At 37.0% G+C, this 27,033-nt stretch overlaps 1 protein-coding gene across 1 annotated transcript; it reads left to right on the top strand.

Annotated features, from left to right (window-relative positions):
* Window positions 1-2,409: 2,409 nt before the first annotated feature.
* gfra1b (gdnf family receptor alpha 1b) lies at window positions 2,410-26,641 on the top strand. The gene is made up of 10 exons (XM_075457940.1): window positions 2,410-2,947; window positions 3,319-3,627; window positions 4,559-4,642; window positions 15,647-15,825; window positions 17,079-17,251; window positions 18,315-18,424; window positions 20,141-20,275; window positions 20,656-20,849; window positions 23,012-23,059; window positions 24,007-26,641. Exons 1-10 carry the CDS (start codon window positions 2,911-2,913, stop codon window positions 24,157-24,159), a joined length of 1,422 nt encoding a protein of 473 aa, XP_075314055.1. The 5' UTR covers window positions 2,410-2,910; the 3' UTR covers window positions 24,160-26,641.
* Window positions 26,642-27,033: the final 392 nt, after the last annotated feature.

Raw genomic sequence — 27,033 nt, 5'->3', positions numbered from 1 at the left:
CATATGTATGGTTTACTTTGCTCCACCCAGTCATAAATCCTTTTGTTTTGACTTTTAAAATGCCAAAGATTTGATTGACATCTGATATTCTTTTTTTAACAAAGAAAATACACTTAATGATGACTACTGTATATGAGCCAAAGTACTCAGATAGTTCAGGCTCTACAGACAGATATAGACTTATTGGTCTAATAGTTCAGTTCATTCAGCAGTTCCGAGGCTAAACAGAGGTCTTCATCTCTGCATCATTTTCTATCCTGTCATAAATACACAAATCAATGTCTTTAATGTCGGCCTTTTACTTAAGGCAGGAAATGTGCCATGACTTACATCTAGTGGGATGTGATCCAGCAAGCACTCCAAAATGATTAATTAGACAAGCTCCAATTGATTTAAACCTGTGGCAAACCCTCTGTCGGACTGTTTGCCATCATGCAGGATATTCATTTAGTTTAAGGTATTTCCCCTTCTTTTAAACCATAAACAATATCATCTCAAATCATACTTTTTCCAAATCTTTTACATTTTAAATTAAAAAAATGTAAGATAGCAGATAGATAGTACAGGCAGTGTCAACATAGAAAATGATAACCAAAGCCATAGGTGAATACAAGTAATTACAAATTTGCCTTTGCACCCTCTGCAAGCTCAACAGTTGCGTCTGGAACCAGCTTTAAGTTACCATCTCCATTAAATTTGTTAGTATTGCTGCCAATTTATAAGCTATTTAAAGTTTGCAGTAGTCTTTTTTGCAATGGCATATTTCTGCTATCTACAAGAAAAATTAAATAAAAGAATAAAAATCAATGGATTTAGGTCACGATTGCTGGCCAGTGTAAAACATATTTTCTGCATTTCCATCTGTTCCCATCCATGCAACCTTTTTTTTGCGGGGGGGGGGGGTGCTGAATGAGTGCTCTAGGTGGTCCTACTATAAGACCTCTGGTACCAGAGGCAGCAAAGCAGTCCACAGCTTGTTTGTTCCTCCAACATGTTTTACCATGGATAGGATTTTCTCTTTATGGGCTTAACTCATTCGCCTGCAAACAAACTGATGCACTGCATTCCCAAAGAGCTCTACAGTGCAGTGCTTTCAGCTGTCAAAAGAATATCCCCTCAGAGACACTGTGCCATTCTTATTAATATTTAAATATAACTATTGTGTTTTGTGCTCTTCTTTCAATGGTACTGCTCTTTTTAGCCATCATTCCATATACTTGTGCAGCTCATGATATGGACTGAAACCACATGTTCCAGGACAGCCTCAAGCTCTCAAGATGTCGTGTTTTTCCCCCCACAATCTGTACCAGGCTTCATAGTCATGTCTCATTCTGTTTTTTTCTTTTTTCTTTTTCCTTTTAAAGCGATGTTCTGGAGGCATTAAAAGCCGTTCAAACAGGAATTTCGAGATCTTTGGCCTTGTAATCTTTGGAACGGTCCTGGTTTGGTAACAGAATTCCTAATGCTCTCACAACTCTTTGTATTACCAAAGTAAGGAGACATCCAACCCATGTTTAAAGGACAACATTGTCGTTCATTTGTTAATTCAGTTTATGTAAAACATTGAAATTAGACTGATAAGTCTAGTCTAGTTTCGTTTGAGGAACTATTAATAATAATCAGTAATTGCCAACAATTATGTCATGATAAAATGTTTGTATTCCAATATGGAAGCAATTTTTGTCGGGATCAAAACACTGATATGCAATTATTTCTGACGATATTCTATCGTGTTGTTACAATAAAAGTTGATATTTAAGAACATCATTGTACACAGTCTTCATGAAATAAAAAGTATAAGGAGTGAGAATAGTTGCAAGGTACACAATTTGTATACTCTGTAGATTCTTAACCAACACCCAGCAAATTTCCATCTACTCTCTGAATCTACTCATTTGTTTGTTTACTTGTTTATTCATTCACCGATTCTCCCCCTCTAGTGCAGAAACAAACTTTAATGGAAAAAATTCTGCAGGCTTCTTCTCTCAAATAAAAGGACAGACCCTTAACAGCCTTTAGAGGACAAATAAATGGACTTAAATGAGAAAGTGAGACATTGAGTCTTAGAAATTGTTGCAATTGAGATGTTGATAGATTTACTACATATCTGTTAAGTGGTGTCACACAGGCCTGCAGGTAACATAATGAGCCATTATGGGCTTGAAATGTTGATTTTCCACGGAGTTAATAAGTGGACTCTCCGACTGGAATGTCATTATATGACGACTTAACCAGCCGCCAACCATACATTTGTTTAGACCGTTTTATGAGTTTGATGTAAACTAAGACTCTTAATAGGCTTAGTAAGATCATTGTGCGCACTGCCACATGACGTCACACCTTCACGCGCTGCATCCCGAGCTTCGGTTTTCTTTTTTTCTTTTTTATAAAATCAGAGTGGAGGACTGGCTGGATCAAACGGTGTCATTTTGTCTTTACCTGCCACACGGAATGCATTTCTCCTGCTATTTGGATACAATTTAAGCTTTCACTCCACCCTGGGCTGCAATGAACAGAAATGTCACTCCTTCATTAAGTTAAAGTGTTTGGTCTATGAGTTGATTCCCAATTACTCTTTTGCGGCTATCTTTTTTAAAAGTTTTTGTCCTTAACTCGACCAACTGGATCACAAACCGGCGCAGACTAACAGAGCAGACGGAATAACAGGACGCCGAAGTGGAGATCAGTCCGACTTGTTTGTCGGTCGTCCAAAAGTCGTGCAGGTTAGCACGGCGTGGTTGCCGGACTCGAGAAGTGGAATTCTGACTGTTGGATCTACAGAATGCATCACCATTTCATCCCACACAATGTGCAACCCAACGAAAAGTGGACCAGTCTGACAAGTCCTCTTGACATTTAATTTCAACTGCAGAAAGACCTTTTTAAATCTTGGAAACCCTCTTTGGCGAAATGATTTTAACTTTTGTCATTATATTGTCCTCCCTGGGTAAGTGACATCTTCACATGTTGACGTTTTGCTTAGTCTAGCAAACAATGCGTTTATATACACATTTTTAAAATGGGACTTTGTTACTGAACCATTCATCTGAAGCAGTGGCAGCGATGATAAACAAAGCGCACCCACCAAACAGACAGTCAGGCATTATCTTGAATTGTTCTGATTATTGAGGAATGAGGAGCATTTGAGGTTTATAAGGTTTCATGCTTGCTGCATATTTGAGTATTTTTTGCCAGCACAAAATGCTCCCAGTCTCCTTTTTGACAGTGTTTGTAAGCAGATGGCAAAGTTGTGCATAAAAGAATGTTCCAAATTGGATAACACGCATCACACAAATAATCAGTTATTGTAACTCGCAGATTCAGTGTTCCCCATGAAGGGTGACAGCAGCTCAGCCTCCCGTCCCGTCCGACTGGACTGCGTGAAGGCCAGTGAACAATGTCTGAAGGAGTACTCCTGCAGCACCAAGTACCGGACAATGAGACAGTGTGTGGCGGGGCGGGAGAGCAACTTCAGCGCGGTCACTGGTCCGGAGGCACAGGGCGAGTGCCGCAGCGCCATAGAATCCATGAAGCAAAGCCCCCTTTACAACTGCAGGTGTAGGAGAGCCATGAAGAAGGAGAAGAACTGTCTGCGGATCTTTTGGAGCATTTTTCAGAGTTTACAAGGTATGCGCGGATTCAGTGGGAAGCAACTGGATTGGGCTATTGGATGTATTCATGGTGCTGGGAGGAATATGCCGAAGAAAAAGAAACAATATGATAGTTTTAACTACTGCTTGAATCTAACTTTTCGTACAAAATGGATCAAAGCATCAAATGTAGAACTGCTAAAGTTATGCAGACAGTCATTTTGTTGTACTGTAGCTGCCAAGTGAAGAAATATTGTTTTATATACCAACAGTTATTTTAATCTGTAATGATGTATTGCTTCTTAAGATTAAACTGTATTCATATTCATATTCAATACATGTAAAAAAAAAAATGCAGTAACAAGTACCGTCTTTGTATTTAAGTATAATGGAATCTCTGTTTCAAGTAGTTTGAAAATTAAATAGAAGTAAGCTAATACCTAATATTTATACTTTATTCTTGAGTAAGTGCACTTTATCATCATTGAACTTGATATCATCCAGATCTTATGCCATACTGCAGCAAGCAAACTTTAGCATTCTGCAGGTCTATCCAAATGTAATGCATGCATCATGTTCTCTGAGCAAATGCATGCACTATAATCCAAGTCATTCTAGTTTTAGTGACTTTTAACTCCTCTGCTTCATTCCCAATATGTCACACATTCATTACAGTGACTAACATCACAATCCATGCAGTTCTCAGATTTTGTGCATGACCATCAAAGCAGTTTTAAACCAATGTGAGCTCATTGAATGCATGTGACCAAAGCAACCTTAAAAAAACAACACAAATCCATTTGTGTTGATGCATTATGGAGTTATAGTACTAATCACTGACATCAGTATACGTAATATACGATATTAAGGAATATTAGACAGCCTCTACTCATTCAAACATGATTAGATGTAGGGCTCACACACACCATTTCAAGAACACATTGTTGACCATCTGTTTTTCCCTGCAGGTAATGATTTACTGGAATACTCTCCATATGAACCAGTCAATAGCCGGCTCTCAGACATCTTCCGCCTGGCTCCCATCATAGCTGGTAAGAGTCTGAGTTTATGTTCTTAAAGTTTTTAGTTTGGACACTGTGCAGCGTTAGGTTACCATATTGCCGATATTGCTCAGCTGTACTTAACACAATTCACCATATCAACAAATCGCCACTATATCCGACAACCACTCTCTTCTATCGCCGTCTGGTTTCAGGCTGCAGCTTTCAACGCCCATGATCCATCACAAAAGCTTTTATCTGCCAATGTGACCCACATTACACAAAGCAGAGTAATTTGGTATATTTCACTTTTAGCCCTCAGAGCAATGATAAGCGGTCTGCATGTTTTTCCGCTGTTATAGTACTAATGCCAAACATAGCATTTATGTGCTAGTTTTGAATTAATCATACTTTAGAGTAGAATCTTTTTCGTCTGAGCTCTCTGAGCCTGTTGGGCCGAAAGCCTTTAAAAAATAAATGAATAAATAAAATAAAAAAACTGGATTGGTTTTCCATTGTTATTCTAAATGCCATACACGTTTACAAACATCAAAGGTGGACCTAGGAGCATACACTTAGGCAGGCCCATATTTAGGTGTGCAGACACATTCACACAGAGGAGCAATTAACCATCTGTCTGCGTTCAATGGCTCTGATAGAACAAGAGTGGTGTGACAAGTGCAGAGCTATCTGGCACTCCTGAATCTTGGGCTTTCTGGCTGGATATGGGCGTCTGCTGAACTGGCTACCAACCATTTCAGTGAAAAAAGGTCATTTGTTTGTCCTCCTACCCAGGCCTTGTCGGTGTCTGGCTCTCACTTTGATTAAATCTACTTAGCATATCGCAGTGGCTCTGTTCCACATAGGATGACATAATGCTTAACTGTATTTCAAACACAGAGAAAAAAAACCACATTATTGGATTATAAATATGGTCCAGTGGGATATAAGTCTAGCAATGGGACATTATGAAGAACTCAAAGAAAATTCAAATTTCAGAAGTGGTTAAGACTTAACAAGGCTTTTCAGATATCAGGAACATTGATGTAAACAAAACAAAAATTATATTAAAAAGCCAAGAGGAAAAATCAACTTGAAGAACTCAAATCATTTTCTCACTGCAAGGTCTGATGATTAATGTAGCTTAGACGAGGCAGCAGACACCATAAAGAATGTAATAATTCTAAAAAAAAAAAAAAAAAAAGGAAAGTGGGAAAATAATTCAATCTTGACTAAGATACGTTTAAAAATCTGATTCATCCCTAATGTCCTCTTCTATCAAAGTCAATGACTCAGAATAAGGAAACTTGGCAGGATAACTCATCAGTATTAGCTGCTATTGTCATAAGAAATCATCTTGATTACGTGAGAAAGATAAATTAGGATGAGGATATAGAATATGAAGCTGAGTAGCCATTTTAATGTAAACCAATGTGTAAACAGCCACAGGAGCTTCCAAGAAAGAAGAGAAATCACTTAATGGACAACATATCAGGAATCCATTTACCATAAGTGACCTCATTCCTGACTGAAACCAAGCCAGGCCTGGGGCAATCAGCAGTGTAAAATAATGAACACAACTCAGGATAGAATGGCCTTTACTGTATCCCATGGGTCAACTGCGAGGGGGTGGTGCTCAATATTCTGAATGTCCAAAAAAAAAAAAAATAAATAAATAAATCAAGCCAGTAGTTTGGACAGTTGTACACAATTATAACCCTAAAAAAAAACCTAACCCACAAAGTTTTTTTTTCTTCTTTTTTTCTTTCCCTTAATCGGATTGTTGGCAAGTAAGAATCCTAGAGAGCCTTCTTGACCTGCTGTTAGGTCACAGGGTTGGGAATTTTAGCAAACCAACAACCATTTTTATAATTCATCTTTTAAACCTAGTTTTTATTTTCCCTTTTTTAAGCCATCGTTTTTTTACTTGCATGCACAAGAATGCAAGTGCCACAGCTCTAGTCCCCATACCAAGAAAACACCACATTAATACAAATGATGACTCACATCAGCTCTGAGACACTTGTGAGCTCCTCTTTGCACAAACCAATGTTATAATGATAAACACCTGAGTAAGAGACATTTGGTAGCAGGAGTGCAACATTAAACATCTTTGTCCTTAACGATCATTAATCGCGTTGCTGCTTTGGTTCAGCACTAATGGTTTAACAGAATTGTACGGATCGCAAGTTCCATACAGAACAGCTACAGCTGGGGAGTTTAGCTTTAGGATGGGCTAGGATTTTCAACTTTTCAAATAGTCATAGATACAAGAAATCAAACAGATCTGACACTATAAGCCTAATGCTAATGGTGCTCCAAGAGGAGAAACATATGAAGCTAAAGACGGCAGCACACTCCTTCAAGTGTGGAACTCTGTCAAAAAAACACAAACGAGAATGCTGTTCAGTACAAACTTTTCCAGGTAATGCTAGCATATTATAGATTTTTCAGTTTTTCAGTCATCTCGTAAACTAAGATCTTATTCAGAAAAGGATTGATAAAACAAATCAAATGTCAAAAGTACATTTTACCATTTTTTTGACAAATATTAGCTCATCTTGAATACGATGGCAGCAGCGTGTCTCAAGAAAGTTGGGATGGAGGTGCCAAAAGGCCTGAAAAATAAGTGGTACTAAAAAGAAACAGCTGGAGGAACATGTTGCAACAAATTAGGTTAAAGCTCTATTGCGCAAAGAAGAAGCCTAATGAGGACATAATCCAGACATGCCAGCGTCTTCACTGGGCCAAATCACATTTATCATGAACTGAGGGAAAGTCTAAAACTGTTGGGTCAGACAAATCAGGAATTGAAACTTGTGCAGTGTGGGGGTGCATTAGTGCCCAAGAAACTGACAACTTGCAAACCTGGAGAGGCAACAACAATGCTCAAAGGTATAGACAGGTTTTAGACCAACAAATGCTCCCATAATTTTTTTTTTTTTCTCCAGGGAAGGCATATTTTAGCAAGACAATTCTAAACTGTATACTGCATCTAGTACAAAAGCATAGCTTCATGGTAGATGAGTCAGGGTGCTTGCATGGCTTCCAATAATCTTGGCCTTTTAATGATTGAAATAATTTGCCTCATCATGTAATACAAAATATGACAAAAACAATCCAGGACTGTGGAGCAGCTAGAATCCTATATCAGCCAAGAGTGGGACAACATTCCACTCCCTAAAGCTTAATTTATACCTCTTTTAACTGCCCTTGCGCTTGCGTCTTGCGCTTGCGTTAATGGCTCGAGACGTTTATGCTTCATTTTGCTTTGTCGGCGGTTGCGTGTGCTGCGTGGCGATTCACCGCCAGGACAGTAGGTGGAGCAGCGGGTTTTTTCAATGACGACCTTAGAGAAGCCTACTACGATGAAAGGAAATTCACCGCCAGGACAGACAGGACTTGCTCTTCGGCAAGTCTCTCTTCGAGTGGATTCATGCTTCTTCTTCTTCTTCTTCTTCTTCTTCTTCTTCTTCTTCTTCTTCTTCTTCTTCTTCTTCTTCTTCTTCTTCTTCTTCTTCTTCTTCTTCGCTTTCTACCTTGGCGTTTGAAAACAGCGGTCTTTTATTAGGGGATGAAACCGGAAGATGAACACGCCGCCGGATGTGATGTAGATAGTGGCTTGCGCTCGCGTCTTGTGTGAAGTTTAGAAAATTGAGCACGCAAGGGGGGCTTGCAACCGCGCAAGGGCTTGCGTTGCATCTTGCGTTGCGTCTTGCGTCACCGACCATAAACCGACCTTAACGCCCTGCTACTGGTCTCCTCAGTTCACAGACATTTACAGACTGTTGTTAAAAGAAGAGGAGATGCTACATGGTGGTAAACATGGTCGGATCTAAAATTTTAGGAAGTGTTGTTGCTGCAATCAGATTTCAGACAATCTTTTATCATTTTCTTTAAATCGTAAAATATCTCACTTTCAACATTTAATCTGTTTTCCCATGTGAATAAAATCTTGGTTTTTGTATTATTTTTTTTTACATTTTACAGTGTCTCAACCTTTTTGCAACTGGGCTTGTAGGAAGTAAATCAATGAGCTAAAATCAAGTTGGTGATTTTGAATGAACCTGCGTTTTCTTGATTTTGCATAGGAGGAAGTGAAGAAAGCGAGATTGTTGCAATGTATCGTGACATTCTGAACTCATTAGTAGCTCGTAGAGGATATAGTAAATAAGTAGAAATAGTAAATAAGATTCAGCAACAGAATGAACTGAGCCTTTTGTTTCATCTTCCTCCACTCTAAAACACCACAAATGTTCTCTTAAAACTTATTCCCAGTTTCAAAGTGACAAAAAAAAAACCTCAAGCAAAATATCCAATTTAAAACATAGGCAGTAATTTTCAACAGAGATCTCACTTGCGCTGACCCCACTGCTGATTCCTGTATCGCTACCAACTTCTCCCAGTCCATCCTCTTATCTCATCTGTAGTCTTGCAGAGGATATAGTCCAGAGAACAAGAAATTAAACCTAGCATGATGGTTCTCCATTGCAAGAATCTCAAGAATAAAACAGTTGATCTAGCTGCCTAAAGCAACAGATTAATCCTCTAACATTTGTCTTCTGCCACTGGCCCAGAGTGCCTGTGGACATAAGAGCAAGCTTCTCCAGCTGAACACTGTGGCTATAAGAAGATGACAAACTTTAAATTTGCTGATCATTTTTGCACAAGAGTGCCCTTAGCCATATTGCCAAATTAGCTGCAGCCATTCCCTATCATATATTTCTCCCCTTGTGAATTTATTGCAAATGAAAATAAGTAGTGAGGTGTTTGACAGTTAGGTTTATGCGTAATCACATGAGAAAACTTCAAATATCAAGGTAATGATGCAAGTAAATAGAAATTTGATTATGTAGTTATTATAGCATAGTGGAGTCAAGCTCTTAAATTACCATATGAGAGTACATATTTTTTCATTAATACATTTATACATGCAGTCACATCATCAATTGAGCTACCTTTTTATTTAGTGGTTTCAAAATTAAACCTACAGAACATTCCTGACTTTCTTTATGGTTATACAAGGGCTTTTCTTAACCAAATTAATTATTTTTATCTAAGGGTTTTCTACCAGCTCATTTGCCATTTTCTAAACTTTTCTACCTGCTTTTAAAAAGGAATGTACCCAACTGATTTTGATGTCACTCTGACAGACTGTTTCCTTATTTAGCCTGAATATTATTTTCTATATTTTTGAATATCTATATAACAAATCTCAATAAACTCTAGACCCGATAGGTCTTTTGTGCATAAACTGACATTTGAGCAACACAAAGCTGCCCACAAAACAACAGATAATAAAGGTGTAACAGTAAGTATCCTAAACAATCTCAGTAAAGCTGTTTGCAATGTGTGCAGTAGGGTCCAGGTGTAACTATTTCTCTTTAGTGAATTCATGATGTGAGCAGCTCAACATGCTTCAACACTTGTTATAAACCACTGATGATTCTCTATGACCGAACAAAGCCATAGATCCTTTCAAAAGGTGTGCATATTCAGTGATTCTCTTAATAGATTTAGTCAGTTTGAAGTCAAAGTTGAAAGCGTCACCTCAGTTCTTGGATAACTTGTTAGACTCGCTGTATAACTTCAATTACAGAGATTTAGTCAGGATGAAAATGGTAGGGTTTCCTCAGATTAGTTGTTTCCAAAGTAGTAAGTTTCTGCGAGGCAGATTTAACACATTCACTGCATCTTATCCAATTCTTGCTCTTCAGTGAGTTAATAAAATCTGAAGATGCAGAGATGTCTTCTTTCACACTCATTGCATTTTTAATCACTAAGCTGAAGCTAAGCTCTGACTTACTCTGCCATATCGACCAAGAGATCAGTGTAACAGCGGAACAATCCACTCACAATTTAATGCTAGAAAACTACATAACTTCTTTGTAGTTTTACAGCAGCTGAATGTGACATAACAATGTTAACAGTGAAAGTTTATTGTCATCCTGAGGCCAGTTAATAATATAATTTAACGGAGGCAGCAAATTCTCAGTTATGTCTTCTCACTTCATTTGAGATCATCACTTTTATTTTACTGTATGTGTATACAGTGTTAGTTACCAGTAAAAGACAGTAGGGTATTCAGCTCAGGTTTTTCTGTGCATGTAACTTTTCATACTGAAGCAGAACATTCTAAAATAACAAATAAAAAAAAAATAAAAAAAACACTTCGCCATGAGCTGACATGTTTCTTGCTAATTTATGCCAAGTAAAAATATTTTATACGAATCCTGCCAAGAATGTCAGTGAGCAAATATTTTTTACAGAAACTTTCTATGGATTCACACATGCAGAGACATCAACTCAGCTATTTACATACCAATGCCCTTTCTACCACTCTGACACAAGTGAATGCTACTGAGAAATGAAGGCTCGGTTAAATGGCTTGACAAACAGTAATTCTTCAGCAAGATCAATGTACCTTATAGCTGAGCCATGACAGACTCTCTGTGCAGGGAGCCAAGTGGATATGCGGGTGCAAGTCACGCAGGCAAGTGGCTGATCATGGTTTGGAGATAAGTAAATCAAGTGCTTTAGGCTGTAGAGCACACAGGATAATATTTTCAGACAAAATATTTCATGTGAGCTAGACACACCCTTCATCACAACCACGAACATTAATGTACACAAGCACATAATTCCTAATAATGCGTGCATTACTGCATCAGAGGACCCACATCCACATGTACATCAACCTGAATTCACAGGTACACGCATATCTCTCAAGATTCAGGAATTTCCAGGAGCATCTTGAAGCCAAATACAGGCAAATGCACTGCTTGCCTTACACTGATTTATTTGCAAGGAATATCCACAAAAACGTAAAACACTCAAACACTGATTTTGCACCTGCATCACTTTTGAAAGTGATCTCAGGGTGCTTTGGGGGTGAAATTCAGAAATTTTGATTAGTTTGTGTGTGCAAAAATATGGAACGTAGTGGTGTATTCAAGTATGTACATTTGAAAAATCTGTACTTAAATGGTCATACAAGGTAATATGCCATATGTCCACCCAAATTTACCCTACTGCATCATCATAACTACTTAGTCAAAGCTGAAGCAAGAACCATAATCTTATAATTTGGTTTAAATTTCAGTTTTGACCTGTTGTCTCGTCTGTATGCAACCAAATTATGTAAAAAAAAGAAATATATATATATAAGAGGAAGTTCCTCAAGCTACCACAATCAGTCCTTGTTGCCCTGTCTGTAGGGTCCTTCATCCACAGCATAACATTTCTGCAGAGATTAATCAGTACTTTTCAGTCAATTTAGGATAAATGTCTGACACAAAGATTGAAGAATAGCTACTGCTGAAGTAACCAAGTGGGAGTTCACTAATTACATTGGTGCATTTAATAAATGGGACTTTGGTCTGGTCATAAATATTAAGACACTGGTGTGAATTTTGTCATGTTGGCAGGAAGCTTGACAGGAGACAGGGCAACCAAGAGGGATAGCGCTCAGACCACTTCCTTCTGTGATGGGAAATGATAAAGAGAGCACTAAATGGAAAGAAGGGTTTAAAAGAAAAATTTACATTTATATATTAGATTAACATAACAGACACACTTTATTTGAAACGTATTTAGTTTCAGAACATGCAGCATTACTGGATATTAAGAAATTATTTATCTTCTGCATAGATAAGAAAGCTCAGTTGTATTTTACAGAGATACCAGATGCTTTTTGGATGGTTAAAGATGTTGACTGCATTTTGGGAAATTTAGAATTGAACAACATTCTTTTAATGTTTGATGGAGTTTTTTTTTTTTCTATGTATACTTCTCTCTTAAAAAGGTCCAAATGTGAAAATATTAAAAATCCTGATAAATGGTGGGGACATGAATTGAAATTGGGGTTTTGAATATTCACAACATACAAAATAATCCAGACAATTTTTTTTTAAATAACTTTTTTGCCTCTGTACTTTTAGATGTAGCAGACATTTGTGGCTGGCATCAAGGGTCACAATAACACATTATTATACTCTGGATTGCTTGGACAAGGGAGGATTTTCAAATCATTCAAAGATAAAAGGAGCATCTTGAGAGATTTGTGGACAGTGTTATCCTCAGTGAGTGTTTTTATCATCACTCAAATATGAACTGGTAGAACATATATAAAACCATAAAATCCATGATTTGGAAATGTACTTAAGTGTATTTACATTACAACTCAGAAGAAAAAAGAAATGCATTCAATTTAATTTATTGTCAAAAATGTAAAACGCAAATGGCGGAACGTTAATGGAATACTAAATAAAAATCGATAACACAGACTTTTTTTTTTAGGAGTCAAAGTCTGAACAAAGAAAGAGTATTTGTCATAGCTTATATTTTCCAACAGCTGTATCCATATTACACAACATTGTAGAAGCAAAGACAAACCTTTGAAGAGAAATTACATTTTCCTGAGCTTATTTATAACTTAAGTGAACATATTTTCTAAAGATTACTGTAATTGAGGTAAAACTGTTTCACCTACGGCCCAAGAGCTACAAACAGCCACTCAGGGATCACAGCTCACATCTCTGGTCACTTGTCAGATGTAAGTAATGGGTTTTGTAATATGTGATTAACCCAAGGTTCAAAATTTTATTCAGATTTAATCATAGCTCATTCCGTGGTGCATGAAATAGTGCAGTGAGCTTCAATTCCACATCAAAAGGCAAAATTATCATATTCATTCTTCCATGTCAAGGCCGAGGATACAGTTTGTGTTACTGTGCAGAAGTCAGTGGAGCAGGAAGGACTTTAGCTACAACAAATGAGAAATAATGAGAAGTGAGAGTCATTATGTTGACCATGGAGTGCTGTTGCTCTAATGAAAGGAAAGGCATACTGGGATGGAAGGAAAGGTGAGTGACTGTTTCCATAATCATTTTTTTCTTTTATGTACAAGATCAACAGTTCTAGTTTTGTAGTAGACATATAACATCAAAATCACCCTTATGAGGCAAACATAATTGCAGAAGGCACACAAACAATGAAAAAATGAAGGCATTTAGCTATTTTTATGTGGATGGGCGAAAGGTAATTTGATGGGTGCTGTACAACGTGTGTGCTGTGCACACACAGTATGGGACCATGGACCAAGGGGTTTTGATAGAGGTAGCACACCTTCACAACTAGAAGCACACCATTTAGTCAGCTAATTAGAGTTTAAACATAAGAAAGTAACTACAAGAAACTACGCAAAAACAATTCATGACATATTTCCACTAGAGTGTTTGCAAATACAGCAATGGTTGATCTCAACAGGATTCAAAGCTGTTTTTCAGTTGCTCTTTTGTGGTTCCAATTATACGATAAGTGAGGCAATTCCAGTCTAAATGTGTCAGAAATTGCTCTTAAACACATAAAAAGAAGTCTGGGGGACCATTTCAAAGATAAAGCTTCGCTCTAGCCGTGACTGAGATAATTTCTCTTCTCATCATTTGGATAATAGAGACAGAATTGCTAGTAACAACAATAAACCCTTTTTATTTATTTAGTTTTTAATCATTAACCTGAATTACATGAGATAGTGTTGTACATTTCCCCAAAGGCATTGTCTGGAAGTTTTTCATTGGGTGGAAATGGGGATTTCACAGTTAGAATTCTGCAGGTTTTTTTGTTTGTTCTTTTCTGTCCAAGAGCTGCAAAATAAAATAGTATATAAAAAAGTAGCCAGAAATGCAACCTTAGAGACGGGGGCTGCACCACATAGCAAAAATAATGGTGGAGATGGGATTATAAGAGTACCATTCCTATAATATAGTTCCATAAATTACTCATCCTCTAATCCTCGACCTTTAGACACTGTAACAAACAAGAATGCAATAGAACCTCTACGAAAAATTATGGAATCACCTCATTTGGAGGATTTTTATCCAGTTTTTTTCCCTTTCAGATGAAAAGAACAATTTTGGTATCAAGAGTAAAAAAAAAATTAAAAAAAACACTGTTTCACCTCCTCTGGCTTTTATGACAGCTTGAATTCTTTGGGGCATAGACTTCACTTATGAATAACAAAAAATCTTCAACAATCTGGTTATAACTTCCTTGTATAGCAGTTAACTAATTAGCTTTACAGGATGGAGCCTTGTCATGGACCATTTGCATCACAAGCTTTCAATCATAATAAGATCCAGGCTGTTTGGTGTCCAAGTTGTTGGTTTTATGGTTTCCTGAAGAAACGTTTGAATGCTCTTTGCTTTGTGGCAAGATGCATTATATCCTGAAAAATAGCCTCACTATCACCAAACCACATTTCAAATTATGGAATGAGTCAAAATTTCAATGTCTACCTGTGCATTTATTGTAGATCGTATCTCCCAGGTCTTTCACCCAAAATCAATGATTGTGGAAATGTGCTGGTTTACTTCAGGCAGTCATCTTTATAAGTTTAGCTGGACCTGCATCAAACAAAAGTTCTAGTAACATCTCTTTGTCTAGTGCAGACTAATGATGCATCATTGAATATCACCTCCATCTAATCATCCACGATCCATGATTGCTTCTTTTTAGCTTCTTCTTTTTAGCTCACTGTTACTTTGTTTTCTTCTGTTTAGGTGTTAGGGATGGTTTACGTTCGGCCTTTCTGGATAGAAATCTGATTACCTTCAGTTCTTACGGTTCAGTGACAAATACTGACTCCTGTTTCAGCCTGTGGCATACTGCTATGAGTTTTCTAGCCTTAAACTTTATTGTTATCCTTAGTCAACCTGTATGTTTCCCATTTACAACCTTTCCATTTTTTTGTACACTCTAAAATTTAAATCATCTTATTGAAAGAGTTTTATAAACCAGTCAATCAACCATGTGCAACAGCTTGATAAACTTTGCAAGCTCTCTTTAAACTGCTGATGCGTTTGCATTTTACACAAATGTGCTGGTATTTGTTGTACAGTTGTATTAATTTTTGTTTTGTTTTACGAAGCCAGAATGTTCAGCCATTAAATAAAATTGTTTTGTGTCATATCTATCAAAAATAAATAAGGTGAATGAACATCCATAAGTGTTTAGTATTAAAAAAGAAGCAATATGCTCCTCTCTCCTCTGTCCTAGTTGAGCCTGCTTCCACGAAGGAGAACAACTGTCTCAATGCTGCCAAGGCCTGTAACCTGAATGATACTTGTAAGAAATATCGCTCGGCTTACATCAACCCCTGCACAAGCAGGGTGTCAGCCTCTGAGGTCTGCAACAAGCGCAAATGTCATAAGGCTCTACGACAGTTCTTTGACAAGGTAATTAAGCATGGCAAGTTTGAGAGGTTTTTTGTGTTTGAATTTAATGTTGAAACTCAAACCAATTTGCCTACCAGGTGACAAAAATAAAAAAAATAAAAACTTTCAAATTAATGATCTTATATTAAGGTACACTATGTAATAAATTAAGTCCTTTATTAGCTCAAATCAACATATTCATTCATAAGTTAGTCCTCATTGGTGTAAAATTATCTCTGTCAAAAATCTCAATTATCCTCCTGAGTGAAGAATAACTTGTCTGTATCTACGTAGAGCGGGCAAGCTCTTTGGAGGCTGCCATGTCCTTCCGGTCTATGAAAAACGACGAAGTGCAGAGAGGGACATAAAGCACTTCGAATCGCGTTTTCCCCAACGCCAGGCCTGCAAGCGGAATTGACGTCATTTTGACGTCACGTCCGCCGAATGGCTTATTACTGGCGCTAATGGTAAATAGATTTTATCTCGTAAATTATCCCACTAATAATACATTGATTGTTACCAAACTTCTGCCGTAGTACACATAGGCTCTTAACTCACAAAAATTGAGGCATTAGAAAGTTTGTAAGTTTACCGGGAGTTTATTTAAAAGAACACTTTCCAGATAGCAACTACACACTGCTGCTAACGCTACCGCTGCGTCGACGTCACTTCCAGTAACTCCCGGAATATGACTAATTGCATTGTTTGCACACCAAAGGCTATGTCAACTTATGTTATCTGACATGTTATCTGTCATCTGTATTTATACTGTTATTGTATGTGTGTTATGTAATCCTTTGTACTGTGTGTCTCGATGTCTTTTTGTTTGTATGGACCTTGAGTCTGAAGCTATAGCTTCTTGAATCTTGACGCATACCGCCTGCCGTAGTTCAATAAGTTGCAACGCACATTTGAAAACGCGAAGCGCTAGAGAGCAAATTCATTCGACTTTGCAAAATAAAATTGCACCACTAGATGGGGGAAGAAATTACAAAGTGTCCCTTTAAGTTCACTTTGGATCCTCTCTTTGTAGAAGTCTCACATGTGGTATAATGTCATGTAGTGCATCAGTTAAGGATACTTTTCATGTCGAGTGTGGACACATTAGATATAAAAGTTTCTGTTCCCATGACTACAAGGTGTTTCTAAACTTTGTAAGTTATACCTGAAGTTAAGAAAATTTGGCTGTAATGAAAGTTCATGTTTGTTTGGGATTGCGTGAAAGAGGAAAAATTGCATCAGCATGTCTTGTTTCCCTTCCTTCTGAAATTAAGGTTCCAACCAAATACAGCTACGGAATGCTGTTTTGTTCCTGTCCAGCCGGAGATCAGACAGCGTGTGCAGAGCGCAGACGACAAACCATTGTACCAGTCTGCTCCTATGAAGACAAAGATAAACCTAACTGTCTTTCTCTTCAGAACACATGCAAGACGAACTACATCTGCAGGTAAAATTGCAAACAGGCTAATGTTATAAGATCTGCTTCCTTGGTCATAAAAGGATTTATAAAATAGTTTTGAACCAAGATTAATCTCATCTGTCCTCAGATGTTAAAAATACATAATGGAAGAACACTTTTACCTTGTCTTATGAGATTATGATGGCCTTCCTCTCTTAAGACCAAAGCTACTACTGTTGCTACTAGTGCAGTGTAAAAACTTAACACTACCTTCACTCAAGTTCACAGTAAAAGAGTAACCATTAATGATAACTGAAAGATAGCCTATATTGTGCAGTGTAATCATAGGTTACAGTGTACTGTTTTAATGGCAAACATTTTTTTTAAGAAGCAGATTAAGTCAAATAGTTGATATAATTTCTTGAGGTATTTAGTAAACGTCTGCGACATACTTTGGTAATGGAGTGCCTCCATTCCGCCCTGCCCCTCTCTTCCTCGAGGCCCCTTTTGAGATCTGTAATACTCAATAACCCTTGGGACACCTTATTATGAGAGAACATACAGTAAAACAGCCTGAGAGCTAAGACCCTACACCAGACTGAAATATAATAAAACATATTCCTGATTTAAAAAAATTTCCAGTTTAAGGCACAATCCCATCACCAGCTGTTGAACAGCTCAAATTGGTAAAACATGCAGAACAGAATGTCAACAGCCACTGACAAGTTAATAACACCAGTGAGAACTTGCAGCACAGTTCTTCACATATTGGCTCAATAAAAATCTGGGCTTCTCAGTTGCTCCATTCCTTTTGTGTTTTCAAGTTTTTACGGGCCAACATTAAAGCTGCTGCTTACATGGCCAACATTTCACTGATGTTTGTTTTTGAAGGTCTATTATATGTGATGTATTAATAGTGCATTCAATCGGATAATAGAATTTCTAACTTTGAACTTGATAACATTTGAAGATTGCCAATCAGATGCCAGTTTTCCTTGTCAGGAAATAAAACAAAGTCAAAGTACTGGTAGACCATCATTAGCTCATTTATTCCTTATACGGAGATAATGAGAAAATGTGCTCATGTTTCTTGTATCCCTCTTGCTAATAGGTCAAGACTGGCAGACTTCATCAGCAGTTGTCAGCCAGAAGTTCATTCCATATCTGGCTGTCTTAGAGAGAACTATGCTGACTGTCTGCTGTCATACTCGGGCCTGATTGGTAAGTCATTCTAGGCTTAAAGCTGGACTAATAATGCTATTTATTAATGGTTTTATGTTCGTTGTAATGTTATTGTTGCTAGATTGCATCTAAATTAACTTGCAGGCAAAGAACAACGAATAATAAAAGAATAAAATGATTAAAAATCTGAAATTAAAAATCAGCACAAATTACTGTTCTAACCATCTATTTGGAATGTTGCTCATTCTTCATTGACCTATTGTATTTATTTCTCTTTATTAGCAGAGTTTACTTTTTTTTGGCTCAGTCAGAAGTTACATTTAGAGCGTTTATCAGACTTAGTTTTTCCAAAACCAAAAAGCAACAGAATGAAAACATTTTTTCTAAAACTCATACAAAGAATATAAGCCCTCTTTGATAACTCAAAGTAAACAGCTACATTTCTTACACGCTTCAAATCACGTACGTTTTTTCAATTTGTGTCAAAGATATACAAAGAGAGGTGGAGGTTAACCCTGCAAAATGACAGCATGAACTAATGTATTATTATTTCACAGTTGCAATGGTAATGCCTCCCCATGGGCATGCATGCTAACCTGGAGGCTGCAAGTTAAATTACAGATGTTCACAAGCAAGTCTGGCAGGTTTGTCTTAATGTGTTATACAGAGCAGAGGTTATGACACCAGATCAATTAAGCCACCAGACGACAGCTGAGATCAGAGTGAAACTGCAGATCTATATAGACTGAAAATGTCATGCAGTTCATACACCACAACACTATGTAGTAATTGTACCGCTCCAGTCTTCCTTTCATCAGCAGGTTTCATTATGTAGAGACGAAAAGTTATGTCCCACTGAGATTTTGTAATGAGATTTTAACGCAAGGCAACAGTGACCAATTGCAATCTCAACAGGCAGACATTTTAATCTACACCACTCGTATCTGGCTTCACAGAGTTTATCCCCTCTAATGGACCCCCCCCTCTCCCTACCACTCATTCTTGTCTCCCCACAGGCACCCCCCCCACCACCACCAACATACCTTTCCACTCATTCTTGTGCCCCATCACCTCGCCAAAATCTGCTTCACATAGCTAAAAACTGAGTCTACTCAACTGCATGCTCCCGAAACAAACGTAGCCATTTTGTTTAGTTACACCACAATGAAAAAAAAAAAATGTTGTTTCACTCGACTTTTTGCCAATTATGTATAATGTGGCTCGGTTTAGTCATCGTTGATGACTTGAAACTGTTGTAAAGCGTTAGCAGCCTTAATTAGACTTTCCACAAGTTACTTTTTTCACTTTTGTTTACATTAGCATATATTTAAACAATGTTGACAAATAAACAAGACCAGCAGGTATGCTACATAATCAGGAAGATATCATACAGGTCAATGAGGCTTATAGTCACAATGCAGAAGGTTGTTTATGTTAAGTGTCAGCATCAGTGCACATGGCAGACTCAGGGGGTTTCACAACTTTAGCCACTTAATTCCTGTCAGAGCCTGAAGGTCTGTTCTCTAATGGATTGTTTAATATTCAATGTAAGTTCTCTAGAACTTATAAATGAAGTAAAGGCTACATATAAAGCGGAGTAAGCTCACTTCTCTGCTGTTTGACAAACGTCTTGATTTTAGGCTGAAGAGCCTCTAAAATACCTAATAAACCAAAAGTTTCCCGTTTAAGTGTTCATCTTAAATAATGGGGCTCCACTTGCATTGACTAACTGTAGTCTTTTCTTTCATACTGCAGGTACAGTGATGACACCCAATTACGTGCGATCTTTTGGTATTAGCCTGTCACCATGGTGTGACTGCAGCAGCAGTGGGAACAGCAAGCCAGACTGTGATAAATTTGCAGAGTTTTTCACAAACAATCGATGTCTGCGTGAGTTCCCATATTCTGCTTTCCTAAAGAAATACATTTCCCTCCAACGCTGCATTTTTGTTCTCTGCATGGTCAGACTGACAAGTTTTATTCTCCAAACTTGAACTGGTTTAAAAATTGTAGACTGCGAAACAATACTTTTAAAAAAAATTTATATCAGATAGTCTGTGATGTGTCTGACATTCTTTTCAGCGATTTGACAATTACACTGTAGTAGAGCAATCACATCAGCATTTGGTTCGTCACTGATGCGGCAATCAATTGCTTTCTGTGTTATACTTTTAAAAAATTACAGAGGGCATTCTGGTGAACAATGTTAATAACACTAACACTGAACAACTGACTCAAAGTCCTGTCATTTGGTGCATATTTTCTGGTAGGTAATGCCATCCAGGCATTTGGCAATGGTACCGACGTTGGAGTATGGCAACCCCAACCCCCAATTCAGCCTACTGTAGAGCAGAGCATCATTCAAAGGGGTAAAGCACGAACAAACAATGCTCTGGACACACTGACAGATGTGACCAAACTGGATCTTAATGGCGACTCATTCGACATCTGTGGGACCATGCAGGTGAAGTTTTACAAAGAGAAATCTGCATTTGGCTACATATTTTCTATGAAGAAACTATTATTCTAATGTCACCGAGTATCTTATTCAACTGCAGTTTATGTGTACAGACAACAGAAAATTCATTGTTATAATCTACCATGAATGGAGCTACCCAATTAAAATCCAATCACATTCAGAGTGATAAATGTCTTCCAGTTTATACCTCCACTAATTTCTCATTAAAAACAAAAATGTTTATTGGCCTTCTAAGGGCTTCCCAGCTCAAAGAAAATGGCACTGCAAAATTGTTATGTAATTAGTGTGTATTTTAACAAAAACTATGTATTCAAATGCAGTAGTTTATCTGAAGTTAATGGCTATGCCTTTTGGTCCACTCTGAAATACACAAAACCCTTCAGGTTAATAACTTATGTTGATTAATGTCCATCCTGTTTACCTTTTGTGTGCATTTTAGAGGTTTTAGAAACCTCTCAAAAGAAAATGGCTGATTACAATTCAAGATCTATTTAGCACAGCTTCTTTTTTAGTGGCAGACATCTGGCTCTTTCACCTTGATGGGTCAGGGATGGTTCTTTGATGGTATGCACAGGATCTCCCTCCTGGGCAGAAAGATGATATGTCAGTGTGGAGTCAGAGTTTCCTAAGCTGTCATGTCAAAGCTAATTGGTTGCCTCTAACATCAGAAATGGCCTACAGGGGTAGTATTTATATGACCGTGTGTGTGTGTCTTTGTGTGGGTGTAGGTGTGTGTAGGTGTGGGTGTGCAAGCTCGGAGCAAAATATTATGGCAAGGATCAGCCAAATGTTTTCTACCAATGCTTCATAGTCAACTGTGGGGGATGGAGATGGTTTTAGGATGTTTCCATTATGCTCTATTATTTTATATATTTTCAGCCAGGCAAATCATTTAGAACAATTCTCAAGTTAGCTTTATTACAACTCTTATTTGGATTACAATACAAAATGAATGAATGAGTGAATATGCTATGAGAAAAAAAATTACAACTTGAAAATCGTCAATTCAGTAAAAAAGAGCAAAGATGATAGTTTTTTTTAATGAGTTTCAATTACCTGAAACTTACATTTCATAAATGATATTTGAAGAGGCGATTTTAACCCATGTCATAATTTTTCTCCTACAAAAAGTTAATTTAGCACCTACACCTAACAGCAAATGAAACTGCAAAATGTGAAGAGAATACAAAAATAAGTCAAAAAGTCCCACATAGAGCTTGAACTGATTGTCCTTAGTGAAATTCCAGTGTTTTATTTCTGCATATCATCCTTTGACCTCAAAAGTCAGATTTAAATACAGACTGCTGTTGCCATCTCTGCAACAACTCGTGTTATTGTACATTTAGACACATGCTTTTCTCATAGGCCTGATGGTTAATTTTGTTTGTTTGTCCATTTACTTTGAATAAAGAAAATAAAATAAATAAATAAATGCAAAACTCAATTTGCAAAGATATTTGTCATGTAATATTTTGCGTTTTGTTCAGCTGCGTTTCATTGTCCTGGTAAATGCTCCAGGGACATATTGGTCTTAACCAACAGACACTAGATACTTGCTGCTCTCAGACAAATACTTTAAGGGTGTATTTATGAATGAGATTATATCATATACTCTTAACCAAGGCAATCTGTCATATTGGCTTTTAATAGCGATAATATGATGTATTACCAGTTAAACATCCTTTAGGTGGAAAGTGCTCTCCAGAATTCTGATTCACTGATTTTTTTTCTACTTAAGAAGCAACACATGAAGTGTTTATTCTGTTCCCAAGCCATATAGACTCACTTTATCATTTTCTGTACCCTAACACTGTATCTGTGTTTGTCTGTATGAGAAAAAACAGGTAGGCATTTTATGAATGGCTAAGAAGCTTTGAAGCAATCTGTGAAATGTTTCAATACATTTTTTTTTTCCATTTCATAACCTTGAGCAATGACAAACTGGAAATATAACACAAAATGTTTTTAGACACACTTAAATTTCACAGAGAAGAACAATTAGGAAAATAAGTTCAGATAGGATCTCTAAACCATGAGAATCAAAGCAGAATTTCATATTCTTTGTCACCACTCTCAGTCTGGCTCTTGGTAAAGCCAATCAAAGAAAAGTATAAAAGTTATTGTCTTTTTTCTCATTTTTCCTGCAGGCCCAAAAACTGGTGAGAAATCAAACGGTGGACACGGCTCTTTGTGTGGTAAGACACATTTTATCCTGTGCATGCCAGGACCATAGTTCTTCTAAATTATATTAGATTTTTGATTCAAATGGCATACTGTAGTTATAATAAACTGAACACCATTACATTCATCACCTGAAACATCAGATTTTCAAAGTCCTAAAAGTTGGTAATTAAAACAAAAATATTACTTTTGATTTAATCTATTTTAAGGCATTTTAATGGTGAAATTAGAGCAGAGTTTCTTTTTTTTTTTTTTTTCTTCCCCCGTTTGTGAAGTCCAAAGTGATCAAGACAGATTCTGTCTAAAGCAAGAAGATTCAAGGTCCCTGTTAACCTCCCCGAGTGGTCAACCAACCAAGAAACCAAAGACCATTACAAAAGCAAGGCATATAGTACTCTGCAAGGTCAACAAAAAGCTGTAATATTTTTTTGTGGATGTGTTGGGCACTAGCTTTTATTGTAATTCTTATTGAATATGTATCAGCTTTTCCTTCATCCAGGAATTGAATGGCTCCCAAAAAAAACTGCTCAGAGCCTTTTAATATTTTGGGAACTTGATCTACTTTTAGAAATTTTATGTAAAAAAAAGAAAATGGTAGTTTTTTTTTCATGCAGAAGTAAGAAAAAAAAATAGTTGACAAATATTGTAGCACCACTGAAGAAAATACAGTAGTTCTACATAATTGTAGAAGCAGTATTACGGTCTCTTAATTATTTTTTGTTGGTTGCTACCATTCATCTTCCCCTATAACAAATGTTTCAGTGGAATTTCAAGTTGGAGGCTTAATGTATACATATCAATTTGACTGTCTTTACTTGTTGCACCTGAAAAACTTTGATGCATTGAAGCTTGAAAAACAAAAACATACATGTTTTAGAAGAGGTACAAAAATATATATACTGTATATATATAAATCGATGTTTCCTCTAATGTGCATCTACACTGTGATCCCTCCCTTTAGAACAATCAAATAGATGAGTCCAGCGCTTCGAATGCCATTCCTAGAAGCTCACCAGCGGAACTGACCTGCTTACGCCCCTCAACGATGCTCTTCGCCCTGGCCTTTGCTTTTACGTCAACAGTTCTACAGCTCAAAAGTCTCCAGCTTTTGTAGGAACCAAGGACCGTGGATCAGCATTCTTGTCTAAAGAAGTAATTGAACCAATTTTAATTTTGACATTTACCAAAGTGCAACGCCTACATTTTTCTTTAAATGGAAAAGAGATACGCAGCACAGTAATAGAAGTAAAATCATAGGCAATAGTGGGATAATATTTGTGGATTACATGTTGACTGTTCTGTGTGGAAAACAGACTTGCAGAGATATCTGCTCATTTGCCTTCCATGCCCTGTGGGAGAATTTTGTGACTTCAAAAAATGTGATTCGCACTTGGAAATACACATTCTGGAGATAAACTCCGATCTGATGTGATTCAGCTTATTTTTCTTTGGAATGTGCGCAGTCACTGCACATTTGACTGAATGGACTGCCGACAGTGTTTCGAGCATAAAGTGAATCATTCTCTGCATAACTGCACGTGTATCCGTCCTGTTAATAAGCTTGATTCAGTTGAACCAAAAGGCAATTGGAAAGGTAAAAGCCTGGAACTAAATGTGAGGACAAAATATTGACAACAGATTTCATAGACTTATGTGGACTGTGATACGGCAAAGATTTGAACTCATTTAAGAGTACAATTTGTCAGGGAATCCACAAAAGACAAAGACGCATCCACAGGAAGAAAATAATTGTCTCTTCAATGTGTTCAGTACTAGGTATAGATCCGTTTTGTAAATTTGATTGTCATGGTGGTTTGTGGCTTTATCACATTACTACTTAAAAGACCATTTTGTATATATAATACATGAGTGCCCACTCGGTTACTGTATGCTGCTGTTAGCTTGTAATATATTGTCAGTCATATTACGAGATTCTACATTAATACAGCTTATTTAGGTCCTTCTGCTTTTTCTGTGACGAGATATAATTCCTGTCTCATGTGGTTGCAGAAATTACTTTATTGTACAATTATCTTTTAAGGAGACAGTGAAAAATGGTTTCCTAAACACCATTTCCTCCAAATCATTAAATGATCTGTAACAGCAACATTAAGAATTTACAAAAGCATTTGCTTAAAAAAATAAAAAGATAATTGTTTTTTGGTTTGATCCAAATTCTTGAAAATGCTGCCTTTAATATTTTCTAACTAGGACAAGTATTTGACAAATAAATAATTTGTCAATACCCATAAGCAAATGCCAAAAGACAAAAGCAAACAGTCATTAATTACAAACTATTGAAGCTGATATGAATGGAGGAAATGTTGAAAACACAATAACAGTTTGCACTTAATGGCAGCAATTATCAAAGATATTGAATGAACGCTTGTTCGTAAACATCCTTACCATTTCTAAAAATATGTAACATGCAGCTACTGTAAACACTTTTTTATACCCGTTGACGTCTAAAGAAAAGCCAGTAATGTGGCATAACTGAAGACAATGTGCATATGAAGTCTGTTTTCATTAAAGGGTGATGATTTTGGTCAAAAAGAAATTTAAAAAAAAACTAAAAGAACATCAAATTCAATACATAGTTATTACTTGCATAAACCATGAGACATTGCAAGAATAAGGACACTTCATGTACAACTAACAATTGATAAATATTCTAAAAGCAAAAATAAAAAAAACTGTGACCTATACTGGTCATCACAGTCGAGATCAGTTAATGCATCCTAGCTCATATCATCCTTTCCCTCCAATGGTTAGTTTATCTCATCTTTCAGTATAGGAGGAAGTCTTGTATGGCAGGATTATAAAATGGCACCTGGCAAACGGACTGCTATTGTCAGTCAGATAATATCAGTCCCTGTGCAGTGACACAGGCAGACAAGGACGTAGCCTATTGAGGACAGACTCCTCAGTGGACAGGAGGGGGATATGTGTCAAGAATACACCCCACCTCTTTTGGCATAGTGATGGAGTACATCACCTAGAGAATGTGCCAAAGATTTATAAGACATGTCACACAACCAGAAGGGCCATGTTATGCATGAGATTGAAAAGACAACTGTCCACCTTGGCTGATGCAGAAGAACAAGACACTCAACCTACCTGCACCTCAAAAACTAACCACAAAAATTAACCATTCAAAAACCACAGTGTGAAAACTGCCATTTGCCATTTTGTGTCCTGCACTATCTTTTGTCTGGATGGGGACAACTGCTGCACCAGAACTTACTGCTTTTACTATAGAGAATGTGATGGTATGTAGTCCTGTGTTGCATGCTGGGACAGGAGCGCCGTCTTGTAAGGACTGGCCTCCCCTTGGCTCATCCTGCCACAATTATTTTGTGTGGCTTAAGAGCCAAATCTAAAAGAGTTGGGAAGAGAGGAAGAGGAGAGAGAAGATGGACCATAAAAATTGGGTCCTGCCACTGAATGCACAATCTACTAATTAATAAGCCAGTATTGTGCCAAAATCTGATCCCAGAATAAACCGACTCCCTTTTTTGGCCAGTTTATTAAAAGTTAATTAATTATGATACATTCAAAAATATTCAGAGATTTGTTTATTTCATACAGTCATGTGTAATGGGTTTTATAAGTCACAATGTTGATAATAAAGATGTGTTTTAATCTTGAAAATCATGAGTTTCTTTTTTATATATTTATATATATATATATATATATATATATATATATGTATATATATACATACATACTTGATACTGAAGGTATCATTAATTAATTATATTGTACTGTCTGTGTAGCCTTAAAGGGATCTATCCAGTTTTGCTATGTGATGCTAGATAAAATGTTTTATCTCCATTTTTAAATGAACTAATAATAAACTCAATTTTCAAGCACATGTACTGCTACACGGAATTCTACTATAGCATTATTACACTCGGAGATGTGAATGACAGTTTTAACTATGGAGGTTTTAAGAATGCAACACACACAGTAGGTAACTCAAGCCTCC

This window comes from Odontesthes bonariensis, chromosome 23 (genome assembly GCF_027942865.1).
Source record: "Odontesthes bonariensis isolate fOdoBon6 chromosome 23, fOdoBon6.hap1, whole genome shotgun sequence".
NCBI lineage: Eukaryota > Metazoa > Chordata > Actinopteri > Atheriniformes > Atherinopsidae > Odontesthes > Odontesthes bonariensis.
The sequence above is the reverse complement of the archived record's forward strand: the minus strand, read 5'-3'. Positions and strand labels throughout refer to the sequence as shown.